The 27403-nt window shown below is 41.3% G+C and overlaps 1 protein-coding gene across 3 annotated transcripts in view; it reads right to left on the reverse strand.

The window, feature by feature from the left end:
• The window catches only part of RIC1 (RIC1 homolog, RAB6A GEF complex partner 1), a 142201-nt gene that overhangs the window by 3426 nt on the left and 111372 nt on the right, over nt 1-27403 (reverse strand). For all 3 annotated transcript variants that reach the window (XR_002084198.2, XM_019463738.2, XM_019463737.2), the window contains exons 10-25: nt 26996-27044; nt 25279-25431; nt 23432-23635; nt 18281-18319; nt 17830-17940; nt 16935-17024; nt 15484-15644; nt 14376-14514; nt 10236-10352; nt 9038-9766; nt 6860-7018; nt 6635-6771; nt 4737-5023; nt 3362-3550; nt 955-1132; nt 621-809 (exon numbers count right to left, since the gene is read on the reverse strand). Coding sequence is in view for 2 of the 3 variants with exons in the window: in XM_019463738.2 (XP_019319283.2) it covers nt 621-809; nt 955-1132; nt 3362-3550; nt 4737-5023; nt 6635-6771; nt 6860-7018; nt 9038-9766; nt 10236-10352; nt 14376-14514; nt 15484-15644; nt 16935-17024; nt 17830-17940; nt 18281-18319; nt 23432-23635; nt 25279-25431; nt 26996-27044 (2931 nt within the window). In the remaining variant the exon portion in view is untranslated. The remainder of the gene's footprint in view (nt 1-620; nt 810-954; nt 1133-3361; nt 3551-4736; nt 5024-6634; nt 6772-6859; nt 7019-9037; nt 9767-10235; nt 10353-14375; nt 14515-15483; nt 15645-16934; nt 17025-17829; nt 17941-18280; nt 18320-23431; nt 23636-25278; nt 25432-26995; nt 27045-27403) is intronic.

Below are 27403 nucleotides of genomic sequence, written 5' to 3' on the forward strand. Positions count from 1 at the left end.
CCTGTGCCATGCCGCTCTGCACTCACACACATGGCTGGGTAGAGAATGGTGACTAAAGAAAACCGCTTGAGAAGTGAACGTGTCGGGACACCTGGGTGGCTCAGTCCGTTAAGGGTCTGACTTCGGCTCAGGTCATGATCTCACAGCTCATGGGTTCCAGCCCTGCACCAGGCTGTCAGCACAGAGCCTGGAGTCTGCTTCGAAGTCTCTGTCTCTCCCTCTCTCTGGCCCTCCCCCACTGGCACTCTCTCTCCCTCTCAAAATTAACTAGGGGCACCTGGGTGGCTCAGTCGGTTAAGCATCCGACTTCGGCTCAGGTCATGATCTCATGGTTCGTGGGTTCGAGCCCCGTGTCAGGCTCTGTGCTGACAGCTCAGAGCCTGGAGCTTGCTTCGGATTCTGTGTCTCCCTCTCTCTCTGTCCCTCCCTTGGCGCGTTCTCTCTCTCAACATAAATACACATAAAAAAAAAAGTGAACAGAAATGAATGTGTGAAAACACTTTTATTTCTACCAACCTAAAAATCTCCAAATAAATGCAGCAGAACTAAACCTTACTCGGAAGGGGCAGGGCCCACCCCAGGACAGCAGAGGTAACAAGCCTAAGGAGCCCCACACTTACCAATCCGTAGAGGCCCATCGGTCTACCGCATGTAGCCCTGTCTTTATGTTCTGTAACATCTCTCCATCCACCTCCGAAGACTGGATGAGCAGCAGGATCTGGCTGATTACTGAGGATTCTCGGAGAATCAGGCCTATGACGATGCACCAGTCTAGACACCCTGCCTCCATGAACATGTGCAGCAAGTACCTATGCATGAGAAGAAACACAAAGATCGACACTAAGAAGCCGTAGATGGAGACAGGAATCGTCATCAGGAACGGAGCCCCTGTACGCTATATGCCCAAACACGCTGACTAGGCGTTCTGGGCTTCTGAAAAACTGAGAAACTCACCGAAGCTGGACCTGGGATTTATGAGGCCCCTTACTGGCCAACTCCATGGAGATGTGCTCCAGCTCCGACTGAGTTAAACTGAGTGTGGAGAAGTTTTCATCCACCATTGTCCAGTCTCCATCCACCATGGAGCTACTTTCCGTCAAATCTGTGGCTGAACCAATACTGCATTCATCACCTGATGAGAAAGGACCGAAAGTTACGAACTAGCTTCATGAAGAAAATGTTCAATTTGAAATATTAGCAGTTCCTCACATGTGGATTTCTGCTCGGAATTCTCAAAGCCAAACATTAAATCCACTGCTAAAATTCCCATGTTATGTTAACAGTAGTAGATATTTAAAAAAAAAAAAAAAAAAAAAAAAAAATTCATTAGAGAGAGACCCAGGCACAGAGAAACACAACCGCCACCTGGGAAGTAGTCTTGCCTGCCTCCAAAACCAATCGAGCCAGAATCTGATCGGTCTTTAGATACAATTATTAATTTACAAAAAATACAGAGGAGAGGGTCGAGCAATGAAGAAGCAATCACCAGAGTCCACATTTTGAGAAAATCCACAGAAGCAAGTTTCGTCAATGAAAATACTGCAAAGGGTTAAAAAAAAAAAAAAAAAAGGATGGGGAGAGAACAATTAGTTTTTAAAGAGTTGAAAACTTAATCACAATGTCTGACCCTCTCATCTGGATCTTGGTCCTAACCGTAAAAATATTTATGACATTAGGAAACAACTGGAATTTAAATACTTACTAGACATTTGATGGTTTTAAGGAATTACTGTTAAATTGTAAGAGGAATGATATGCCATTATGGGTTTGTTTTTTTAAAGATTCCTTTTAAAGGTACATACTGAAATATTCAAAGATAAAAAATGGCACGTCTTGGATTTGGTTCAATAATACAGGAAAGGGAAAGGGATCAAACAAATCTGGTCATGAATTAATAAGTGAAGCTGGGTAACAGACACATGGCAGTGGGAGGCAAAGGTTCCATTATACTATTATCTCTAATTTCTAAATTTGAAATGATCTCTTTAAAAACTTTTCTTAAAAAAGCAGTGACACCACCTCATGTCCCCATTTAAAAAAAAAGGCCCAGAAAATAAAATCGTTGGCAAGGATGTCAAGAAATTGGAATGCTTTAAAAAAGCAAGCAAGCAAGCATTGGTAGACAAAAAAATCGGAATGCTTTGTCAATGCTGGCGGGTCGACAGTTGCTCAAAAGCTCAAGAGTAGTAACCCTGTGACCTGGCACCCCACTCTGGCCCAGAAGAACTGAGAGTCATATCTTGAAGAGCCAGTGCACGCTCACGTCTGCTGCCTTGTCACAGGAACCATGAAGTCAGAGCAGCCCCGTGCCCAGCACAGGGTAGACGGATGGATAAACAGGGTGTGTTGGTATACACACGCTGCCACACAGGGGGTGAACTCAGAATGTCAGACAAAGTGCACTAAGCCTGAGTCACAGAAAGACAGAAACTGTACGATTCCACTCACGAGAGGCATCTAAAGTAGTCAGATTCCTAGAGACACCACAGTGGTCCCTGCCAGCACCGGGGAGGGGACACATGTTAGCCGGGAAGAGCGAGCGAGCTCTGGAGGTGGGCTGCACGACCATGTGAATGTACCCGACGCTACTGAAGTTTACACATGAAAACGGTGGAGACGGAACATACTGTGTGTATCTTCCACAATTTAAACAAAAGGAACGGCAGCCACAAGCTTCTCCACGAAAGCAGGTTCATGAAACAGTGAGGACAGACTGAAAATCAAACACCGGGCAAACGCTTGGCCATTAAGAAAACCGCCAACACTCAGACCACCTCCTACTCACACACCCCTGTAACTCTAAACCCAACAACGTGAGTCATTTTAAAACTTCTTCAACTTTCTACTCCCCCAGTATGGATGCCCGCACTCAGTTTCTGGTGAAGGGCCAGATTATTAGGCTCTGAAGACTAGGAGGAAAAATTAAGGCTATTACATTAACACTCACAAGAGAACAAGAAAATTTCCACAAATTTTATCAGTAAAATAAAAATGAGAAGACAACTGACTACAATTCTGTATGACCCATGGCTACTTATGACAAGAATGGTATTCCTTACATGAGCGTAACAGTCTGCTTAGTTCAAGTTCAAGCTTAGTGTTTGTTTCATCAAAATCAAGTGCCAAGTTTCATGTTATCAGCGCTGACCTGGAATGACAGTTTACCTGCGTTATCCATCTAAAATACAGCAAAGGATAGTTAAGGCCAGTGGGCCTTGTTCTAGTAACTATCCCCTCTCTAGCAGATTCTCATGACTGGCCCTCAAGGACCTATAATGAAGGAGTAAGGCTCTATTTTGGGCCCTAAAGCACAAAAACCTTCCCAGGAAAGTGAAGAGCTGAGACTTAAAATGACATGTACCTTTAGTAGATAAAGGTGACAGGAAGGCGTCTTGCATTTGTGGTCCATGGGATGAGGCCGTGTCTATCTCATGGTGGGCGGGGCCGATGCTGCCAAGCCAGCTCTGACTTCGTTGTACAGTAGAGACCCCAGCGTCCATCTCGAGGTTTAGAAAAGGGTCCGCTGACTGAGACTTCAGCAGCTGCTCTCCTGCCACAAGGCAGGCCCCAAAACGAGAAAGTGGCAATTCGAGATGCACGCAGTAACATTTCCAATTGAGTTATTTCAGCTTCTCTTCCCCCCTACTCCCAAACACTGAAAGGTCAAAGCTAATTACTGTCCTACACTCATCACCCCCACGAACCAGGGACGGGGACCAAAGGGACGGATTGACTAGGTAATGCCGTCTGACAGTCTCCCTCACTGCAGCTCTTACCAGCACTAAACAGGATTTATTCTGTTCATCTTTTAAGTGATTTCCCTTGGTTCTTAAAATGAGATGAAGTTTCCAAATGCCTTAATAAAAGGTTTTTGTTTGGATTTTCATGAGTAATAATGATTTATAACAGTTTTTTTTAAAAGACCTGAACTCCTGCTTCAGATTCTGGGTCTCTCTCTCTCTCTCTCTCTCTGCCCCTCCCCTGCTTGCACTCACTCACTCAAAAATAAATAAAACAGTAAAAAAATAAAATAAAAATTAAAAAAAGGGGGGGGGCACCTGGGTGGCTCAGTCAGTTAAGCGTCTGACTTCGGCTCAGGTCATGATCTCGCAGTTCGGGATTTCGAGCCCCACCTCAGGCTCTGTGCTCACAGCTCAGAGCCTAGAGCCTGCTTCAGATTCTGTGTCTCCTCGTCTCTCCCTGCCCCTCCCCAACTCGCGCGTGTGCACACGCACTTTTTTTCTTCTCTCCCTCCCTCAAAAATAAACATACATTATCTTTTAATTTTTCTTTCACCAAAACAGTTCCACTTTGTCTTCCCCTAGATTAGACAACAGCCCAAGTCCTCAAAGATGCATTTTTACCACTTCTCTGGAACGTCCTACCAGATAAATCACAATTCGGCTTTTCAGGTCCGTGACTAACCCATTCCATAACTTCCCACAGTAAGGTAAGTGTGGTAGCAGTTATATTCAGCCAGTTTTCAACTTGTTGATAATCTGTTAACAGTGGCTGGATTTACAAATTAAACTTCAAGGTCACAAGACTTAGAGACCTAGTTCTACTTTATTTACATCCCTGGTCAAATGGTGGATGTTCCAATGATGTGCAAAAAGTTGGTTTTATCTGTTCCTGAGTTTAGGAATGAAAAGACTTCGTGAATATCGACTAAACAAAATGTCCAAATACTCGCAGTGAAATACAACTCTTGTCCAAGTGACACGAGCTTGCGTTACCTGTTCGGTATTTTCCATTCTTGAAAGGAGAGCCGACAGAAGAGGCTGGGGTGATGGGAAGCGGCCACAGGAAGTCTTTGTGGAGTCTCTTCAGGGCCAGCACAAAGTTGTCCACCCGCGCGGCTCGGGTGCGCTCCTTGCACAGCCAACTGATGAGTTCAAAGCCCAGCTGGGCTGCAAAGCAGCCGAGGTCCTTCAGCCGAACTTCTTCTAAGAGACGCCGGGCGTGTCTCCAGAGCATCATATCAATGTACATGTTCTCAGCACAGTCACTGTCTTTGCTCCATCTGTAAGTGGGAAGACGAGAAACCTGCCGAAAAACCATCCCTGGAGGGCTCCGCGTAGTTCCATGCGGTAGGAACGATCATGCGGAGAGGGAGGGAAGGGATCCAGATCTAAGTGACTGACTGAGGATAAAGGACCACGGCTTTCCTCCACGTGATACAAGCTGCCGAACGTACGTGGAACACAGCAGGCTTTTAAAACATACTTGTAGAATGAAGTATGGAATAGGGAAAAGAGGAGACAGACACAGCCAAACCAGGAGGAGGGTGGTGACTGGTTGAAGGAAAGAAAGAGAGCAAATAATGCTGTAGTCGAAGAGACCAATGAAAAGAGGCAAGGAGACCAGACCAAAGAAACTGAGAAGAGAGACGCAAGGCGCCATGAAGTCTCTCCAGGGGAATGGGAGATAAGCAGACACATAAACATACAACCGATGTTTAAAACTTTGCAGCTTGGCTGTATGCAGTTCTACTCACATGGGCTGATGTGGGATGATCGGTTTGGTAACTGGGCAATGTGGTATCTTCATGAGAGGCAGCGCCGGAAGACTCTAGATTCAGATCTGGGCTCTACCTCTCAGTTGTGTGAACATAACCAAGTTTACAGTCTGGGCCTCTGTTTCTTCACCTCTACAACGTGTGTTAGCAACAGTGTCCACCCTTACAGGTTGTAAGGATGAAAAGACATACGCACATAAATGCTTAGAACCAGGCACGTACTGAGCACTTAATATGTATTAGCCAGTAATTACGTTCAGGGTATGGCTGAGAAGCTGCTGTTCACCTGGCAACTGTTTAGAGTATCCTGTGGTTGCATTTTACTTGGACATAGCCCATGACTGTGTGTGTATATGTTGGGAGTAAGGGTGGCATAAATGGCCGTGACAGGAAAAAGTAGTAAAATATGATAAAAAATGTTCAGCCAGTTCTCACTACGTGTCAGGCACTGTAGTACCATAAAAACAATATAAAAGAAAAGACTAGGGAAGAGAAAAGAGCCGAGAATGTGGAACAACAGAGGAAGGAACACAGGCACCTCCTCACAAACCAGAGGAAATTCTATTTTATGACGTTCAGTGTGAGTTCACAGTTACCTCTCAGGAGACAGTAACCCATCTCTGTGTGATGTAGGTTTCTGTCTTCAGGATACACTTCCCCTTGGCTCTCCCACTGTTTAATGACTTCTCCAATCAAAAGAGTCACAGGAGAGTCAAGTAAATTGGGACTAACTTTTTATTTTTTCAGCATGAGGTACAGTTGGAAGGAAAGGTAAAAGTGTTGACTATAAGAAGGCTTTCTATGTGCAGATTTAATTACCTTCCTTTTTATTCTGGTCCTCTATTATCAGGGTAATTGGAAAGCTGCCTGCATTCAGAATGGGTACACAGGACCTCCTCTAGGACAAGGAACAGAACTGTACAGAAAGTAATGAAGTGAAATACGGCAGAAGGAAGAAGGGAGGCCTTCTGTGTGGTCTTCAAGCCTTTCACAAATGGAAGAAGGAACTGCATTTGGATCAAACAGTTGTTTTCATAAGATCCAATTTACAAACGCCCTGAAATGCAATGTGCCACAGAATGCCCTAACAGCAGCGACAGCTCATTATTCTTTTACCTTTTCCCAGAAGGGCCGGATGGCATACTCAGTGTTTTCTGTAAGCTGAATTTACTAGCAGGAACATTCTCAGCTGACTGGGACAAACTGATGCTTCGATTCCTGAAGAACTCAAATCCACCACTTGAACTGGGTTCCTGTGATCATACACGATGTGCAGTGCAGTTAGAGAAAGGTGCCATGGACGCGTGTGGTCTAGAGAAGCTGTGCAATTCTGCAACCGACCTGAGCTGTAGGCGTGGATGGAGGGGTCTCAGATTCTCCAGAGCCAATGGCTTTAAGGAATCGAATCATGTGTCGACATAGGTCCCACTTGCCTTGTTCCAGGGCTGTGTTGAACAGAAGGGTAGCATGTTGCCTACTTACTGCCGGAACTTCCATATTCTACAACAAGAACCAAAGACAAGCATTCCTTTTGCACGGCAAATTATTTGGGAAGTATGAGCAACTCTTCATCTCCACCGTTTCTGAACCAGAGAAGGAATGCAGCCACAACGCTGTAGGGGAATGTTTAACAGTAACAAGAAAGGGACCAATATAAAGGACGATGCAGGGAAAAGCGAGGCAAGCACTCGGCTGGTGTACTATAAACATGATGTTCTAAACTCCCGCTATATTCCAGATACCTCACATAAACCTGACCCACATCCTCTCTTCCCTGGTTCCTACTGACTCCGCAAAGTACTTCCACCATTCCTATCTTACAGATGAGGAAACAGGGTTTGGGAACTTAACGACCAGCTGAAAAGCAACGATACAAACCTAGGTTTGCCTGACTCCAAAAAGCTCAGGTCCACCTCTTGTGGCAGGTTGTGGAGGATGTGACAAAAGTGCTCGTGGCTCTGGGCAACCGTCTGTAGTTCTGCTGCACAGGGGGCCTCAGTAATTCTTTCACAGGTGTAACCTCACCGCCTACCTTGGCCTTCAGGGAAAGGCTAATCTGACTGTAATTATTATCTGACAACCCACAAAAATGCTGGAACTGGGAGAGAAAAAGTTTCCAATTCCATTGTTCGGGAGGTCACGGAAAGCCTAAGGGGTGACCTAAAACAAAAAAGAGCTGCATCTATTTTGTTTCTCTTTTTAACATTCTGTGGCTTTTTTTAGGCTAGCCAAGGAATCACAGAATTTAAGGGCCATCCAGCTTCTGCTGGACTGTTTCCTCTGGTTCTGATCAGTGCTCGTGAAGTAAATAAGCACACAAGAAATGTGCTCCAGGCACAGTTTAAAACAAGTTTATCATTAGTTTCTCAGGTCAATGAAAGTGCAGCCTGTCAAATGCGTATGACACTGATAAGAACAACAACTACGAAGCCCTTCTGTCAAACACACAGTGGAACTAATTTTCAGGAGTCTCAAAGAAGTCCTTCATTTGAGAAGAACCATGTGCTGCGAGGGTAATTACTGTGGCCGGCCCGAGTCTTCTCCGCTTGCTCTGGGGAGCCCAACACAGGTGCTCTGCCAGGACCCACACTGCAGCCACAGTCCCGCTCGGCAATTCCACATGTGAGGAAACACGATGAGCCTGCAGGAGGCTCAAAGAGCTCCAATTAGCCGATACTAGCCCAAACCTGCTAATATTAAAGATAACTCTTTATTATTATGTTTCCTATGTAACAGATGTTATTGTATGTATCATACTATATATATGTAGTATACACTACTACATTGTCTTTATAATAATATATAATATTGTTCAAAATAATACCATAAATTCAATAGGTTTCAGGCCTACTTATGGACAAACAGGATTTTTAAAAAATCTTGCAGGGGCACCTGGGTGGCTCAGTTGGTTAAGCATCTGGCTCTTGGTTTCGGCTCAGGTCGTGATCTCACAATTTGTGGGTTCAAGCTCCGAGTGGGGCTCTGTGCCGGCAGCACAGATCCAGCTCGGGATTCTCTCTCTCCCTCTCTCTCTGCCCCACTTCTGCCTGCACTCTCTCAAAATAAAGAAACTTAAAAAAAATCCTTGAAGCATTACTTCATGATATTCAAAAAAGTTTTCTGGGGCGCCTGGGTGGCTCAGTTGGTTAAGTGTCTGACTTTGGCTCAGGTCATGACCTCACAGTGTGCGAGTTCGAGCCCTGCATCAGGCTCTGTGCCAACAGCTCAGAGCCTGGAGCTTGCTTCAGATTCCCTGTCTCCCTCTCTCTCTGCCCCTCCTCTGCTCGCGCCGCTGTCTCTCAAAAATAAAATAAAAACATTAAAAAAAATTCAAAAAAGTTTTCTGACATCATTTGATAAAGATTAAGTTCTTCAAGAAGAAGATGTAAAATGAACAGAGAACCAGACTGTGTCAGTCCCTTTAACACAAACACAGTGTCGACACAGGATATTTCTTTTTTCTCTCTCCTGAGTTTAAGCTCATTAAGTCTCGTACCTTTATGAGAAGAGAAGTGTTACCTGTAAGATAATAAGGTAAGAGGCAGCTGTGTCCAAGTCCTGAGCCATCAAGCATTCCTCAAACAAGTCCTTGGGGTTTCCAACGGCTGCAAAAAGGTAATTCCACAGGGCATATTCAGTCTTCCTGGCACAATGAACAACCGTCTGCAGGAAGAGGGGGAACTCGGTGATGAATTTTGCCACAGTGGGAAGCAGAGGGTCGGGAATGGGTTCCCGTGAGGTAGCTTCTTCCTCCAGCACTTCGTGGAGCATGAGCTCCAGCACGTGAGGGAAGTAAGGTAATGCAGCGCAGGACTGGGCCAAGAGCAAGGCCTGCTCCCCAAGGTTCCTGACCAGCAGCTGACGCAGAATGTGGTGGAGGTAGATCTGGGAGGTCCTCTCCACGACACAGTAAGGGAAGAGCACCTCCAGCTGTTCCCGAGCACTGTTCCGCGTGTACAAAGAATCATAGAGCAAAGTGTCATTGACAGCACCAAGGACTAACGCGTCTTCAAACAGAACAGCCAGGGGGTAAATATTGATGTGGAAAGGCAGCATGATCCGCTGGGACAAGAAGGAATGGGGCTTGCGGTGATCCCTGGGGAAGAGAGGGAGCCAAACTTTCATCCCTGCACCTCCACAGCTCAGCCACAGGGCCTCCAGAAGGTGACGCTTTTGTTTATTTGCTCGGCACGTGGTCCAGACATTTTCAACGGACTGGGCCAGTACAACGGGAGGACAGAATGGCAGCTGCAAAAGCAAAGACCAGAATCAATCGTCTTCCTATTAAATCTGCACATTCTGAAGTTCCTAGGTGCCAGTTTCTGAAGTCTTTCAAAACGACAGCACAACTTCTTTTGGGAAAATTAGGGGACTCTATTTAGAATTAGAGTTAATGAGGGTACCTTCCTTTTTTTCAAAGTATGTGTATTTAAATCTAAAAACAAGACAAAACCCAAAGACCCCACAAACTTCATCAATTTATCCTACTTTCCCATTAGAATTAGCAAATAATAATGCCTAAGCATTACCATCTGGAGCATGGAACATATAATTGTTGCAAAACGTTCTTATTTACCCTTCGCAAACAGTCTTCTACCTAGAAACTTAAAGGCTGATATTACACGTCTTCCAGTTTCCAAGTCACAGACAATACTCCCCTCTTAAGTTATTTTATCCCTTCATCCTTAATGTTCTAAATGACTTTTATTTTACTCACAAGCTTCCTTTGGTTAGGGTGACTGTCCTTCTCCCGGATCTGAGGCCCCGATCTGTCCCTCTGCATCATGATGAGCTGTCCTGCGAGATTTAGCATAATGCTCTCTGCATCACGAGCCTGAAAGAAAAATTGAACTCATGCTAATCCGTAGGTCTGCAGCATCCCCCACCCCCCCCAATCTATATGGTTTACAGGTGAAACCACCAACAGTGTTTACGGAGTGTGTACCGTGCACAGCAGTTCTGCTGGGCAATGTGGAGAACAGGCTGCTTTCTGGCCAGGCTATAACTGACCACACTGCAACTCAGGAACAGTACAAATGAATGTAAAACTGAGGGCAGAGCTGAATTATCCTGATAAAATGAGGAGAATTTCACAAGTTCATAAATGTGAGAGACCTTTCAGTGACCTCGCTGGCACAGCCACAGAAGGCTTACAGGGTGAAACGGGCTTGAAGGGTGAGGAGGACACCTGGGAGAAAGGGAAGGGGCTGGTTCTCCAGATGAAGAACATCACGTGAATGACACCGAGACATAACATTTCTTTTGGGAAAATGAGAACAATCTGACTAGATTAGGAATATTATGGGAAAAACATAAAAGAGACCTTCAAGGAGGGCTTGGAAAGCCAGGTTTAAAAAAGAAGGCAGAAAATAAGCCACTACTTATGATTCTTAAGAGAGTTATTAAAAATTCTGAGTTATCCATTATCCAGGGGCACCTGGGCGGCTCAGTCAGTTAAGCGTATGACTCTTGATTTCGACTCAGGTCATCATCTCACAGTTTGTGGGTTCAAGCCCTATGTCAGGCTCCGTGCTGACAGTGCAGAGCCTGCTTGGGATTCTCGCTCTCTCCCTCTCTCTCTGCCCCTCCCCTGCTCATATTCCCTCTTTCAAAATAAACTTAAAAAAATTCTGAGGTACTGGCAGACATCATGGGTGTTAACTTCAGGAGTGAATGAAACAGTCTGCCTTTTCATTATGGAAAATTTCAATCAAATCCTAAAGTAGGACTCCCCATTAAAAACCCTCTCACCTGGCTGAAGGTTGAAAAGCATTGTTTTACAGCGAAATCTCAGATATCAAGATGTTTTCACTTGTAAAGAGGAAGAGCATTTTAGTATTTTGATTTACCAAACCTCCCCCCGTCAAAAAAAAAAAAAAAAAAAAAAAAACCAAAAAAACTCACAGACACCACAGATATGAAAGGCAGGAAAAGAGACAACTGAATCAAAGAGGATTTCAGGCTCTCGCACCTAGGGGAGGTGCCAGGTACCACTGACCAGTTACAAGGAGAAGGCAATAAGGAAGGGAAAATTGAACGGTTTAATTTCCTCGCTCACTAAATAAACGTGAAAGAACCGGAAGGCTTGCAAGGAAAGGTGCGGTGAGAGAGGAACTGAGTTCAGAGCAGCATATGCCAGAACCACAGCGAGCTGGTGAAGTGAAGGAAGCGGACGAGCTTCCTCAAGCGAAGGATGCAGGACTGGAAAGCATCCGGTGGCCAGAAGGGACAGAGGAGCACAGCGTGACACAAACCAGAGAAGGGAAGAATTTTAGGAAGGAACGGGTGGGACTGCATCCCAGCTTGAGGCCTGTTGACAGGATGAATTTAAGCTGTCGTCATTATTTAGGGTCCAGTCAGAAAAACAGCACAGACACCCTACGTATGCTATTGCAAAGCAGTTACTCCAAACGCTTTTGTACTGGCTTTCCGACACCACAGGGACTGTGTATAAGAAATGGCAAGACGGTCCAGGAGATTCATGGGTTTTGTCATTCACTTTTTCTTCAGACTGTGTCCAGGTAGAAAATAAATGTAATAAGAACTGTTATTGGGACGCATAATTCAACTGGTTCAGCCGGTTAAGCTTCCGACTTCGGCTCAGGTCATGATCTTGCTACACTATTCATGGGTTCCAGCCCCACATCGGGCTCCGCTGACAGCTCAGAAGCTGGAGCCTGCTTCAGATTCTGTCTCCCTCTCTCTCCCTGCCCCTCCCCTGCTCTCTCTCTCAAAAATAAAAATAAAACACTTAAAAGAAAAGAAATGCTATTAATTTACAAAAAAGTAGAAATTAAAAAAATAAAAAGTATCTCCAAACAAGTGCTTCAAAGACTGAGAACTTTACTTGGAAAGAAGTTGTGGTTCTCAATTTAGCACAGAAAAACATGAAAACTAAAAACTGGATTATCTTTCCATAACACATGAGAAACAACATAGAACATGGAGGTAGGAGAAGGAAAAATGGAAATTAAAAGATGCGTGGCAACTGTAAGAGCCTGACCGCAGAGGACGAAGAAAAATGAAGACGCAGTCCCAAGAATCAGAACAGTGGGCCCAGGGACTGGCACAGAAACTCCGTAACACTTCTTAGGAGGACCTACTACAATTCACCACAACACGACTAATGTTCACAATGACCATTGTGGAGTGTTAAAATGGGCAAATTTCACTACATTTTACATTACCTCACTAAACAAATGCAACCATTTCTCTTCATTCGCGTCCATGCATTCAACATTTTCTATACTACAATATGTAAGAACAGATGACTGCAACAGCACTTTCAAGCAATTTTAATAAGCTTTTCAGAAACTTAACATAAAAGCAGGGACTACATGTATCTCCCAAATGCCAAATTTGAAAGAATCAAATATACCATCCCTTACCCCAAAAACTCTCTGGCAGATGATTCTTCTTAGGAGCTTCAGAGACAAGGAGCCCCTCTCATAAGGGAGGCCATCTCACTGTTTTTAAACAGTTTTCGTTGTTGGAGTTTCTTTAATCTCTAATATTGAATCAAGACATGCCTTGCTGTAGCAATCTTGGTCTTTCCTCTGTGCAAGGAGTAATCAGTCTATTTCCCACTACATTTCAACTTCTTAATTTGCTCTTTACCACATTAGATCTCTTCCCTTCGTGAAAGGCCCTCTTTGTTAACTTTTTAAATTCCAATTAACATAGTGTTATATTAGTTTCAGGTGTACAGTATAGCCAATTCAACATTTTCATACATCACCAGGTGTTCATCACAAGTGCACTCCTTAATCCCTGTCGTGTATGTATTTCACCAATCCCCCACCTATCTCCCTTCTGGTGACCATCAGGTTTGTTCTCTACGGTTAAGAGTCTGCTTCTTGGGGGGGTGCCCAGGTGGCTCAGTCGGTCGAGCGTCTGACTTTGGCTCAGGTCATGATCTCGCAGTTTGTGAGTTCAGGCCCTGCGTCGGGCTCTGTGCTGACAGCTCAGAGCCTGGAGTCTGCCTCAGATTCTGTGTCTCCCTTTCTCTGCCCCTCCCCTGGCTTGCGCTTTCTCTCTCTCTCTCTCAAAAATAAATAAACATTAAAAAAGTTTTTAAGAAGAAGGAAACTTGGAATAGGAAGTTTAAAATGTTGGTTTAATCACAAACTAAGGCATTATGTTTTCTCTTTCCTTACAGTTGACTAATCATGCAGTGTTTGTATTTTATGTTCATTCCACTTCTTTCCATCTTCTTTTTCACTGGCAAGTTTGGGTCACTAGCACCCTCCACTTAGATCGTTATAAGGGCCTCTCAGCTTCTCTCCCTATACCCAGTTTTGTCCCACTCTGGTTCATTCTCCTTCTTATGGCTAGACTGAACATTACAAAGCTTACATCTAATAATATCCAGCTTAAGATACTTTACAGACTTCCTAATAAAGCCAGACTTTAAGATAAAGTCCACTCACTCTGAAGTTCTTCCAATTCCCTGAATGTGTAATCTTCTCTCCTACCTATGGGCCTCTGCACTACTCTTCTCACTGACCTGAAATTCCTCCTCTTAGATAACTACCACTCACCCTTTGGGTTTCAATTTAAATGGTACAGAAATCTCTATCTAGACTATTCCGTGTTTTTGTTATATACTCTTAGGGTGACCTATACTACTTTCTGGTATGTGTATCACAACTGTAATTAATTACGTACACAATTACTTCTGTATTGTCTGAACAAAAGCCCAGTTTGTTTAGTTTGCCACTATAACCCAGTATCTCCATAGAAGGACATGTTAGACACTTAATATTTATTTGCTAAACAAATAAATAGTTGCTGGTATCACCCTGAAATGCTATAAACCGAGATGAAACTCTAGAAAGCTCTGATAAGGGAATGGTACCTGCTGTGGCATTTTCAGGGTGATCCCATTCTCTGTGCTCACTGATGTCAGAGTGACAGACACTACAAGGAAAGGGTGAGGAATGTAGCGCGACATGGAGACTTCTTGAAGAACCTGAATACCAGCTGTAGTGGTGGGACTGCAAAAAAAGAGAAAAATACACCTCAACATGAAGGCTAACGAGTTTTTTGTTTTCCTTTCTTGTCCACTATTAACAGTAGATTTCATGCTTATGGATGATCCAAATGCCTTCTCCTTCTCATTCCCTCCTCCCCAAATATCCTTTAAGCAGTAGACTGGTGAGGTTGACATATACAAAAAATACATATGGAAATGAGGGAGAAAGAAAGGAAAGAAGGAGAAAAAGACCTCGGAAGATTAGGAAAGGAAACTAGGAAACAAAAATAGTAATAGCTTAGTTAGTTGAGAAAGGATACGGGTTCTGTCTGAGGCTAGTAAAATTTCTTAATTCTTATCTTTACAATATTCCTCAATCACTAAGCTATTTCAGCAAATACACACTTCACGACTATTTTAAAAAAGAAACAAATACACATCACAAGATTAAAATAAAACTCAAGACGTGGGGTCTAAGTGCTGCAAGCCAACCATATACCAAGAAGAATACAGGCAACACACAACAGCAACAGGGACGCACAGCATTTCCCGCTACAGTCTACAGCCATCTAGCTCGGGGGAAATTATGTGAGTTGGCAAAGGACACTCTTCCTAAGGCTTGAAGCCAGTGTTAAATTTCCCCAAGTGTCTAGAACTTTCGGATCGCTGGTAACCACTTGTTTTCAAGGCTGTGAAAAAAACCTTGTATCGAAGTTACCCCATCCCAAACTAGATTTTCCTTTTCTTTTTCTTTTTTTCCAAATAAATCCAGTAAGATCAGCTGAAGAAGCTAGTGCAGCCTCTTTTATTTACTTAGGTGGCTAAAAAATAACCACATGAACATCACTAAGCATAGCATTTCTTACTTTTTTAACTTCTAAAACAAAGGAAACGAAATGCAAAATTAGAATAACTTTTAAGAAAATAAAAACTACAGAGGAAACATAATACACAAAAGCAAAAAGTGACTTGTCACATGCTATATACTTACCCATCAGATTTTCTTTCAATACTGTAAAGGCATATTGAACAGTCGGCTCTAAATACTATTACCATGTCCCGGAAGACACTGAGCAGTAATGTTTCTGCTTGTGCTTTGGTGATGTGAGCAAAGGCATTGTCCAGATTTGATGTTCGCAAATAAACTCTGAGCTGAAGAACACAAAAAGAGAAAAACTGTAAAAACAAGATACCTACACCACAGATGACTAAATACTTTAGACATCTGTGTTTTGTCTACTGACTTCTTTTCAAGTAAGAGAAATTTAAAGACTAATGTGAGCATTAATAATGTTTATATTTTCACAGGGTAGGCTCATTTACAAACAGCCAAAAGATGAAGTGATTAAAACAGGGAATGTATAAGGTACTTTTTTTTTTAAGCTCATTTATTTTGAGATAGAGAGAGAGAGAGAGAGAGAGAGAGAGAGACAGAAAGCATGTGAGCCTGTGCATGAGCTGGGGAGGGGCAGAGGGGGTGGAGAGAGAGAATCCCAAGCAGGCTCTGCACTGTCAGCGCAGAGCCCAACATGAGGACTCAAACTCACAAATCATGAGACCCTGACCCGAGACGAAACGGAGTCAGCCGCCCAACTGACTGAGCCACCCAGGCACTCCCTTTTAAAGACCTGAATATCTAGACCTGATATAAGTAGACCGGCAGTTTCTAAAAATATAAACATACAAATCAATAAATTATAGCCATCCTTATAAACTTCTCAGCTTTGAATAATTCTTTTTATAAACTTCACAGAGAATGTCTAACCGCTAAAAATCCCTAGAAAAAGTTATCTTAAAAGTTTGAATTTTCCCTTTAAAAATCTAAAAAAAATTTTTTTTAAATATTTATCTTTGAGAGTGTGTGTATGCGTGCAAGTGGGGGAAGGGGTGGGGGGGGAGGGGGGCGGCAGACAGAGGATCCGAAGCAGGCTCTGTGCTAACTGCAGACAGCCCACTGTGAGGCTCAAACTCATGAACTGTGAGATCATGACCTGAGCCAAAGTCAGATGCTCAACCAACTGAGCCACGCTGGTGACCCTTTAAAAATGTTTTAAAAGTAGTAACCCATAATGAAAGTCTCATTACCTAAAAATGCCAAATTCTTTTTTTTTTATTTAATGTTTATTTACGTTTGAGAGAGAGAAAGCGTGTGTGTGTGTGTGTGTGTGTGTGTGTGTGTGTGTGTGTGTCAGTGGGAGAGGAGCAGAGAGAGAGGGAGACACAGAATCCGAAGCAGGCTCCAAGCTCTGAGCTGTCAGCACAGAGCCCGACACGGGGCTCAAACTCACGAACCGTGAGATCATGCCCCTAAAAATGCCAAATTCTTAAGAATAAAATGATTTGTTCATTTTCCAAAAATTATTTTAATATTAAACCAAATAGTGCTTATTAACATCTTTAAAATATAAAAATCTATTATTTCTGAAAGAAACAAAACCCTACCTCTTCTTGATGGTCACTTATGTTATAACATGCCAGGACAACAAAATCATTCCACCAGGCTAAGCCACCAGTCACAATCATATTTTGCTCCTTAAAAGATAATCAAAAACGCTATTTACCTTTATGTATGCTGCCAGAAGTTACAACAAGTAACACACTTATAAAATATTCCTACGCAGACAATGAAAGCTCAAATTATTTCTGCTCTATTCTCTATCCCCCCCAATGAAGTATTACTCTGGGGCCTTTAATAATAATGATTCATGTCCTATTCTGAATATACAAACATTTCTGTAAAGAACTGGGTACCATGCAGCATCATTACTCCCCCGAATAGTCAACAGACTTTGGTTAAATTCTGGCTTTATCATTTATCACCTGCTTGACTCCAAATCTTGGTTTTTCTTTTATAAAATGGTGAGTGATATCAGTGTCCTGAGTTACGAAGATCAGTGAGGTGACAAGGGTTCAGGAAGCCCCTTCAAGTGCACTGCAGGCACCTACTTAACAGGAACTTCCTCGTCTTTTCCTACTTGATTCGTGCGAAATCCAACTGCCCATCTTTCTATGCCACCCACATCTTTACATCACACACTGACAAGCACGAAACGATGTCAAATTTTGTGGATATTTATTCTGATCATAGCTGGTGATCCCAAGATGTAATGGAAGAGTAAATCCTCAAGTTAAAAACCATCTCCATACAAATCCTTTACCAAATATCAAGTACTTTATTAGAACTGACTCTTACATGTAATCCAACATCAACATCATTTTTTTATTAACTAAATTTTTTATCTGATTTGATTATTGATTTGAGTTTTTATTAACAGTAGCTTACTTTACAGTTCTCTTAGAGTCTGAGACATCAGTTTTTAATTTCAAAAAGACTAACCTGGGTAATGTTTCCAAAAAGTTTCCATTTTTTGGTGAGTAAAGAGTAATGTGCAAAACCAAACTTGCCAACCACAGCAATATTCTGTCCAAGCTTATCAATAGCTGAAAACTAATTTAAAAAAAAAAAAATTAAGAACTCCTCTTTGCAAACCTATATACTTTATTAAGTATAAAGAGCTTAGCATTATTGTGTCAGGCAAACAGACTACTAATAAATGTTTGCTAAGTGAATTAAATGTAAAATGCTAAATATAAAAATCTGAATATTTACACGCAAGTTACATTTGACCAAATTATAGATGTTAATACGCTAACAATGTACAAAGGATCAAGTATTAAAATGTTACTTTTATCAATGCACCCACCGAAAAGGCTGAATTCCCAGAATGCCTCTTGCAGCAAACGCTATCCAATAAAAGTTAACACCAAGAAAATAACAAATAACTCACCCGTATAGGCCAATTGCTCTCTAGATAGGTGTTGGAAATCTACAGAAAATAATACATCAGTTTGGTAAGACTTCCAAAATGTATTTAAACTTAAAGCAATTAACGTCACAATATGAAATTCATTTTCCTGTACGATGTCTAGTGTTACCAAATAACAGGTATTACTAGCAGAGTACTTGGAATTTACCATTTGAATACCAGTCCATATTTCACATCTCCTGCCTTAACCATTTCATTATGAGTTTCTAGACATGAGGCTTTCCTACCCTACACTGCTTTTTCTCTACCCCGTTTTTATTTTAAATATTGAACACGCAATAAATACAGACTGACAAAAAAACTTTTAGAGAACCAGTCATGAGGACAACCAACAACTGGGAGATGAACTGTCTTGAGTTGCTGACTGGCATCATCCCCAAACAACCCTATCTGATAAAATGAGAGCCTCGGCAAGAGATTGTTTTGCTTTTTAATGGAGCTATTTTTTTATTATTTTTATATTTTCTGATTAAAACAGCAAAATACTGCTTATAAAACTTAAACAATATAAAAATATACAAAGTACAAAACAAAATTCTGTTCCATCATTGCTCCAGGGATAACCACTGGTCGGTTTTTATTTTATCTCAAAACAAACATCCATACACCCATAGAAGTACATACAGGCTACTGTTTTTTACTAGGGTGTGTAACCTATTCACCTGTAAGAACTCTTGATTACACATACTAACTCTTAATCTGCAATTCTGGTACTAAATATACCTTTCCAGGTTGTCAGTCTTACATCTCTGTGCATGGTGTCTTTGTATTACTCTAGTAAGAATTTTAAACTTAAAAGATTCTTGAGGTATCAATGTAAACTAAGTAAATTCCACCTTTAGTGAGACTGATCTCTCTACTAGCCAACTGATTAAGCAGTTTTCATGAGCATGTGGTGAGTGTGGGGTGAAACTTAACAGAAAGAAAGAACAAGGGAAGATTCTTCTGTTCCTAGAAGAACCTCAATTTATTCAAATTCATTTTCATTGTACTCAAAGAAAAAGCATTATATATTTTTAAAAAGAAAGCCAAATTTAAAAGCCAGTACAATACAATCAAATCTAATAAGATTTTTTTTACGTAATGTGAAAACAAAACAAAAATCAAGTAAAAACAGTATGCTGAAAATATCGGTCTTAAAATTTATTTATAAAACTATTTGTTAGACTTCATTTATTATCTAGTAAGTCAACCTAAAATCCAAATAAATTAATAGCTTTTGGTACGTTAGGAAGCTCTCAGCCCCAGGGTTGGTCTGTGGAAGCCTACCTTGCAGAATCAAAGATAACACTGTCACGCTATATGCCTGAAAAAGGCTTAACGTGTATCTTGACAGATAAACTGCATCATTCAGGCCAGTTAATAAAGCTCCCTATGATGGATGACATCAGTTCAGAAGCACGGTAACCTGAAGTCATGACCGGGTGGTGAGAGAAGAGTTCAAAGTAGTTTTGTGGGAGGTGGTAAGTGAATTGTTTGTGGATGAAAAAAATCAAGTCACTTGAAGAAGGCTGTGCCTAGAGGACAATGGAGCCAGCTACCCAGAACACTTGAAGAGACCCCTACTTCCACTGAACCTTATGTGTTTCCCAAGTATTGATAAACGTAGGTGGGGAGAGGGTGAGGCGGAATCTCCCTGATGCAGTCGATTCCAACTCGAAGGGTTCTAACGTAGGAACCAAGGTTAAGTTTTATCGAATGATCCACACTCTGATGGGTATCTCTACAAGAAAAAAACGTATTCTTTTCACCTCTAAAAATGTTTGAGGTGCGACAAACCACAAATGGTTTATTTTCAAAGCTCAAAGTCTAAGTTGAAAACGAAGCTTTATTTCTGATGCAGTTGTGTGTCTGAAGATGCTATGAAAGGAGAACAAAAACTTTCATTTTCCCCAGTAGGTTCCATTTACTGATCTCTGTGTCCCCCGAACTTTGAGCTCTGCCCCCAATACTCAGAACAGGAAATGGCAGAAGTAAGGGAAAAGGAAGCCAACGAGTCATGAAGAATTCAGGCCAGGACAGCAGACTCAGGGCACAAAGGTCACTCCACGTCACTGGGAGACTGAGTGCTGAGGGACAGAATCTCTATTCTTAATACCTTAGGATTTTCCTCAGTCTCCCCAAAAACCTATATCTACCTTTTTCCCCCTTAAAGTCATTTTGCTAACACCTATCTATCTCCTGCTTACACTGCTTCTGTCTGTAGCCGGAGAGACTGAGAGCACCACCCTCTTGGCAGGTGTGCTCGTGCCTAACACCACACCCAGTACATCTGATCCACATTCTAGAAAGCAGAGTAAATCATGTATAAATGAAACAGCTTTTAAAATCCTCTCTGCCAAAGCATAAGAGACTGTTAAAAACTGAGAACAAACTGAGGGTTGATGGGGGGTGGCGGGGGGGTGGGGTGGGTGATGGGTACTGAGGAGGGCACCTGTTGGGATGAGCACTGGGTGTTGTATGGAAACCAATTTGACAATAATCTTCATATATTGAAAAATACAATAAAATAAAATAAAATCCTCTCTGTTGATATCCCTAGCATATTTTGTGAAGCCTATTTTTTTCCAAAGAGTCATTAGCCAGGTTAACTATGAAACCACCATTTCAGAACAGTGGATGGTAACGATTCATGCGCCTTTCAGAAAAAAATGTTTGTATCACACAACGTACTGGGTGTAAAAATAAATGGCAGTCCAAGAAGGAATGTACCCTAAAAGCACAAGGATGCTGTTGTCGTTTTAATTTCACACTATTTGTGCTCCATTTGTCAACCAACAACTTTCAAAGTTTTTAAAATCCGTAGACAGGAAAACTACATTTAAAAAAACACACACACAAGAAAAGCACCATCCCTACCACCAGCCACTAACCGAACTGCTGGCAAGTGTGCACGTGTGTTAAGTGAAAGGAAAAGCATATTTAACACTGAATCTTCTGATCAGGAGACCAACAAGTACAAGGTAGAAGGCCTAAATAAGCAACAAGTCCAGCGGTCTAGATGAGGAACAGACAGAGAGACAGAATTACTTGGAGCTCATTTGATGACCTCTAAGCTGTCTAAGAAGAATACAAAGTATAAATCACATAAACAACGTCACTTTGATAGAGGCTGTGGGCACTTATGCCAGAGAAGAGCGTATGTTGGAGAGGGAATTAAACAGGTACCCATGTTTCTTCAGGGAATCATTACTCATGGCTAAAAGCCCGGGAGGTAAAGCATTACGTTATATGAACACCATAAACTGCCACACCAAAATTCCTGCATATGCTGCACTGACTCATCTGGCTAGAGGGCCAGCCAACAAAGTTCAGGGCAAATCATAACGAAACACTGCCAAACAGACACATTCTAGATCTTGGTTCAAGGTCAACAGTATATGATTCAACATTTAATACCTAGAGGTGTTGAAATAAGTTAGATTGTTACTTTAATTTTGTATTATGGTAAGTTTAAGTCTGACACTACTCTGCTGTGTGACCTTGGGCAAGTCACCTAACTTCTCTGAGCCTCAGTTTCTTCATGTATAAAATCCAGTTGGACTACACAATCTCTAAGGTCCTTCCAGCTCTAAAAATTCTATGAGTCTATTACAACTTAATTGTTTTTGTGACTAGAACTCTGACATTATTTTTATTAGTTTTAAGTAAAAAAAAAAAAAAAAACCAAGAACTGGGTAAAGCTAAAGTCCATCTTTCTGAATATTTTAGATGGCTAACAAAATGACAAAAGAATCTTCCTAGTACCTACTTTGTCTAAAGTGGTAAAATCAGTGTATGTGCTACTAATATGGGATAATTCATAGATAGCTAAGAATCACAGAATCACTGAATTTTTGAGCTGGAAGGAAATTCAATTTTTGTTATTTATTGCCTGACGGATTTTTGAGTTCCAGACCTACCTTCTTTGATCCTCTGCTCTACTTGGCTCTCTGGCAACACAGACCTGGCTAGGCAGAACTGGCATTGATGCTAGGTCAGTGTAGAATGAATAGTTCAAAGTATGGGGAAATGAAAATAGCAGAGAAATGGCTATAAGAGAGAAGGGAGCAGTGGAAAATTTTAGTCAAGGAAGTAGCTGATGCAGTTTTATTTTATAATTGTTACTAATTATAAAATGGTACACACACTGTTTGATTTTATGAATTTATTAATGTAAGTTAAACACATTCTCTTTTAGTGTGTACCACAGGCTAGTGCAGGAGACATTCCTTCAACGCCTCATACAATGACCACTCTTCTGTCTCTCATTATCTCCACTCAAAGTCAACTGAAAATACCACGGGAACTGAACAAGCTACGAGAGTAAAAGTACAGAATGGAGAAGGAGCGCAAAGAACTGTGGAAATAGCACCTGACTAAAGGAAGCTAATCCAAGAGTCACTGTTGATGTACTGAAGACACTTTGGTATCAGAAGGGGAAAGAAAACATTCGGGACTTACAAAATTGTGTAGCAAGTTTCTTTCAAGAGACTCCAGCTTGTTGATTTACTAAAATTAATTTTATTTGGTGTCAAAATTCAGAATTAATTTCCATGTTAAATCCCAGTTTATCAGAATTATTCAAAGAAACTAATTTAAAAGTTATACCAGAATAAGTAATTTGGAACAAGATTTACGTAATAATACTATTATTGATAATAAGGTTCTAGAGTGTGAATGGAAGTCTGCAATTTGGGTTCAAAGTCAGGCAGTTAACCCACACATGTATTCATCAGGACTACAGGTCAGCGGCACAGGGTCCTAATGGACACTGTCCCTTTCCATGAAATCACTACACTTTTGCCTATGCAAATCTGCAGAGCTGAATTTACACCAAAAAAGAAAACAAAAAGGCTGACAGCTGTATAAAGTTTTGCTCCTTCAGAGGGCAAAGCACACATCTGCAGTCTGGGGAACTGTTAGCTGCTCGTGGGCTCAACACAGTGGGGACCACGCTACATCAGTGGCAAGAAAAGAAGACGACAAGACAGAAAAGCAGAAGAGAGATGTGACAGTCAAAAAGGTTAAAAAGCTTCTCAATTTTCCAAAGGAACAGAAGAAATTTAACTCTGCTCCAGGTGCTACCTTAGCAAGGACTACGTCAACAGCCAACAGTAACTGAAGACTTACCTGCACCACATGCCAATGCCGATGTCCAAGCAAAGTGCTTAAACCCTGAGACTCTACACCGCTATCTGCAAAGGGGCTTTTGGCCCCAGCAGCCTTATGCTCAGGGTGCGCCGAGGAACCCCTGGCGTGCTGGGTTTGTGAGGCCTCTCCACAGTTCAAGTACAATCGATCCTCCCCCTGAAGCAGCACTTGCTCCTGGTTACTCTGGATGAGGGAGAAGGGAAGAAGAGGGTAAAGGAGGAAAGCCAATAAAAACACCTCTGTATCAGGTAAAGGAAAGCACGTTAATACATTGATTTAGTCTTATCCTAGGAAATGTGCCATGTTTCTCAATGCAGATTTTACTCATTGAGGACACAACTACGTAATGATCTCATGCACTGTTATATTCAAAGGGAACAGGTAACAGTTTCATGATTACTTCCCAGTGTAAACAAAATCTGTGCTACAGTCTGTTTTATTATGTAGACTCCAGAATATGACCTGGTTTACAACTGCTACACGGTAGTGTCCTTTATTACTGCTCCAAAATGGCAATGCTAGGAGGGATTTTCCAAATGAAAAGTGAACTACTCATTATATACAAACAAGTTTCACATAAAATATCTCATGAATGGTGGCAAGAAAATGTATCTGGTCCAACAGTTTGTGGGTATATGTTCACCATGTGCCCATATGGCAAGAAGAAGGTGATTACGAATGGGGATAACTGGATGCTGAACGGTTGTAGCCCAAGGGAAGAGTAGCCCAAGTCTGTGGTCCTGGTTCAGAACAATTAATTCAATAATCACTTGGGTAAATGCTTGGTTAGTGCCAAGGACTGTGCCGGGTTCTGACAATATTTAGACAAATAAGGTAATTTCTACTCTTGGCGATTATGCCCTGGTTTTCCATCAGAAGGCCAGTACTCTCAAATGTGGGCCTACTATTCACTGACCACTCCATCAGACAGAACAGCACCTCAGCCTCTCAGCTTTCCATGGCAGTCCAGATGTGGTCTTCACAGAAAACTCAAAAATTTGCCTTTAAATTATAAATTGGGATGGGGGAGGGGAGGAAGAATTACTCTGTTCCTGTTTTTCTGGGGATCTTTGTTCTGCAACTACAGTAATGAAATCTCAGATCCAGACTACTGTCATATTCTTTCTCAATGTACTATAATTGTACATTTCGTTTAGAAACTGGTTGCACCGAATGTTTAAAAATCCATTAGTGGCAGATACCAACGTATGCACTTCTAACATGTAACATATACTATTATTATACATTAACAATATAGAATATGTTATTTCAGATTAATAAAACATGAGGAGTTCATATTATAATTTGGGGCAGTGTTTCCCAAAGCAGGTTTCTAGGCATATTTTCTTCAAAGTGTTCTTGAAAATTCATAGTTAAATTGGCTTGGGAAACATTCTTTTTCGTACACCGACTCTGGGATTTTCATGATGCACATTTCACATTGAGAGCCTACAATAAGAAATCTCTGTATTTCATCACTTACATGATGACAGACTTTCCCTTATCCTAACTGCTATTGCTATTTCTTAAAAACTGTGCCTTATGGAGCACACTTTGGGAATTTCTAGTCAAATAAAGACTAAATTACGTTACTCAAGTAAATCTGCATACATTGCTTTCCCTCAAATTGCTTATGATCCTATTTTTAAAAAATCAAAAAACAAAAGCTGCTCAGAAGTAAAATTTTTGTGTAAGTTATTAAAAAGAAACATAAGAATCACAAAAACTATATACTGAAGAAGATAATACACCAATTTTAGAAGAAGAATCTTGATAGTCTACTTTGAAAGCCACTAAAATAAACGGTTTTAACTGAAAAAACTTACCATACAAGGGTTTACAGTGAGTACACTCTTGATAAACTGAAATAGCAGAATGCCAGGCTGTTTAACTATACTCTTGGAGTCAGACTCAATTTCAGTACTTTGAGCACCAAATCCGCTGATTACCCAGAGGTGATAGCCTTCTGCACCCCAGCTCTTGGAGAGAAGAAGGGGGAAGAAAAATCAAGACAATAAAAAGTTTCTTATCCTTTCTTAACTTCAAATGTCCAAATCCTGAAATGACCAATAACAGCATTACTAATGACTTCCAAAGGTTGGAAAAACTATGAGAAACAACTCAGACAGGAATCCTACCCACACCTGCTACATCTTGGCTCTCTCCAGTGGAAACCACCACTGCTGCTCTCTACCTGGAAGACTGAAAACACTGGATACCAATCTTAGCTCCAAATCCTGAGAAATGCCTACTGCTCTTTATAACTTCTCCAATAACTTAACTGCTTCTCAAATACAAAGAAATTCCTGGCAGAGCAAGATCCATGTGACCCAGCTGAAACTTGACAAAGAAGCACCCAAAACAGACGCATCTTGTACAGAGCAAGCAACACTGGATAGGAAGCTTCCCATTACAGCCTAGTGGCCATTCTGCTGTATGACCTTGGCCAAGACACTTGGTTTTCTCAGGGTATAAGTTTCTTCCTCTATAAAAGGAGAAGGTTCAAATAAACTCCCCAGGCCCAGTCAATTTTAATATTCTGTAACTATATCCCAAGATAGTTTTTTAGTTTTTTGTTTTGGAGATTAGTGAATCGCAATCTACAAGGTCGAGAAAATAGTAGGGGGACAATACATTGTTGCTTAATTTCAAAAGCTTAATAGAAGTTTTCCTCTTCCACAGTAAGAGCTGAACAGCTAACTAAAATGCTTAGATTCCTAGTGTGTGATTAAAATATCAATTTAGTGAGGCTAAACACTGGCTGGTGCATGCCATTCGGAAGCACTGATGGGCAGTCACCGAAATCATTTGTTCAAAAACTATTTTAAAATATGGAGTGGAGAGAGACAGCAAATGGGGTCCTTGATGGTAAAAGACCGGGAACCACTACTCAAGGCAACCAGGGTGGTTTTAACTTTTCAAGAAGCCCGAAATCAAAAATGCCTTCCTCTGTGGAGTGAGAGAGAAAGGCAGTGAATATGCCTCATAGCCACTAATTTCCCAAAGATGGTGCCCAGAAGGGCTACATCACAAAATGTGCTTATGTAAAGATAAGAGTTACACCCCACTGCTTTCTATGGAAACTCTTGAAAATATGTAGTGAATAAAAATATTGTTACAACAGGGACTTTAATGCTCTTGACAGACATCTGCGGAAAGTTTTAAAAATATGTTCAAAAAATGTCCAAATCCTACAGGAAAACCACCCAATGAGCATTTCACTTCATGTTAGAAGAAAAGAGGCCATGAGAAGTGGGTGCTAGTGAGTCACATAGGAATTGAGGCTTTGGAAAGGCAAAAGCCTTTGAATATCACTACGTTCACAAAGATGACAGGGGCTTGCTAGACATATGTAAGCAAAACCAAGTATTTAACATCGGGCAGCCTGACTTTAAAAAATACTTTTACAAAGTGAGAACTGTCCAAGAGCCTGCTGAGATTAAAACAGCTTTGTAATTTTATAAGGCCAAGAGGAGGGAAAAAAAGGAATTAGAAAAATCCAAGTTTTTCACACTACAGTAATATTTTATAGACAGTACTCACCATAGAGTTGATCTTAAGGGGATCTTTTTTGGTACCATCAGACCTATAACTGAAACAGAACAGAAACTCAAAAAGAATCTTCTATTACATATAATATTTGGCTTTAGTTTAAAACTAAAATTTATTTTGTATTTTGTTCCTTTAAAATAGAAATACATAATAATGCATGAAATATTAGAGTGCTGGTTAATCCACTAAGGTATATCACCGGGACACAATCTTTCAGGTCCTGAATAACTTCATGACAGGGTCAGGCAATTTGTGAAGGTGTATTCATTTTGTCAGGACTAAGGTTCAAAAAGTATCATATGGTGCGGGCAGAGATAACCCACTGGGTTAACCTACATCAACCCAAAAGGATAGTGATTTTCCATTTCCTACTAGTTACTTATGTCCATGGCTTACTGC

Source organism: Panthera pardus, unplaced genomic scaffold, assembly GCF_024362965.1.
Source record: "Panthera pardus isolate Hobbes unplaced genomic scaffold, ASM2436296v1 HiC_scaffold_20, whole genome shotgun sequence".
In the NCBI taxonomy this organism is placed as follows: domain Eukaryota; kingdom Metazoa; phylum Chordata; class Mammalia; order Carnivora; family Felidae; genus Panthera; species Panthera pardus.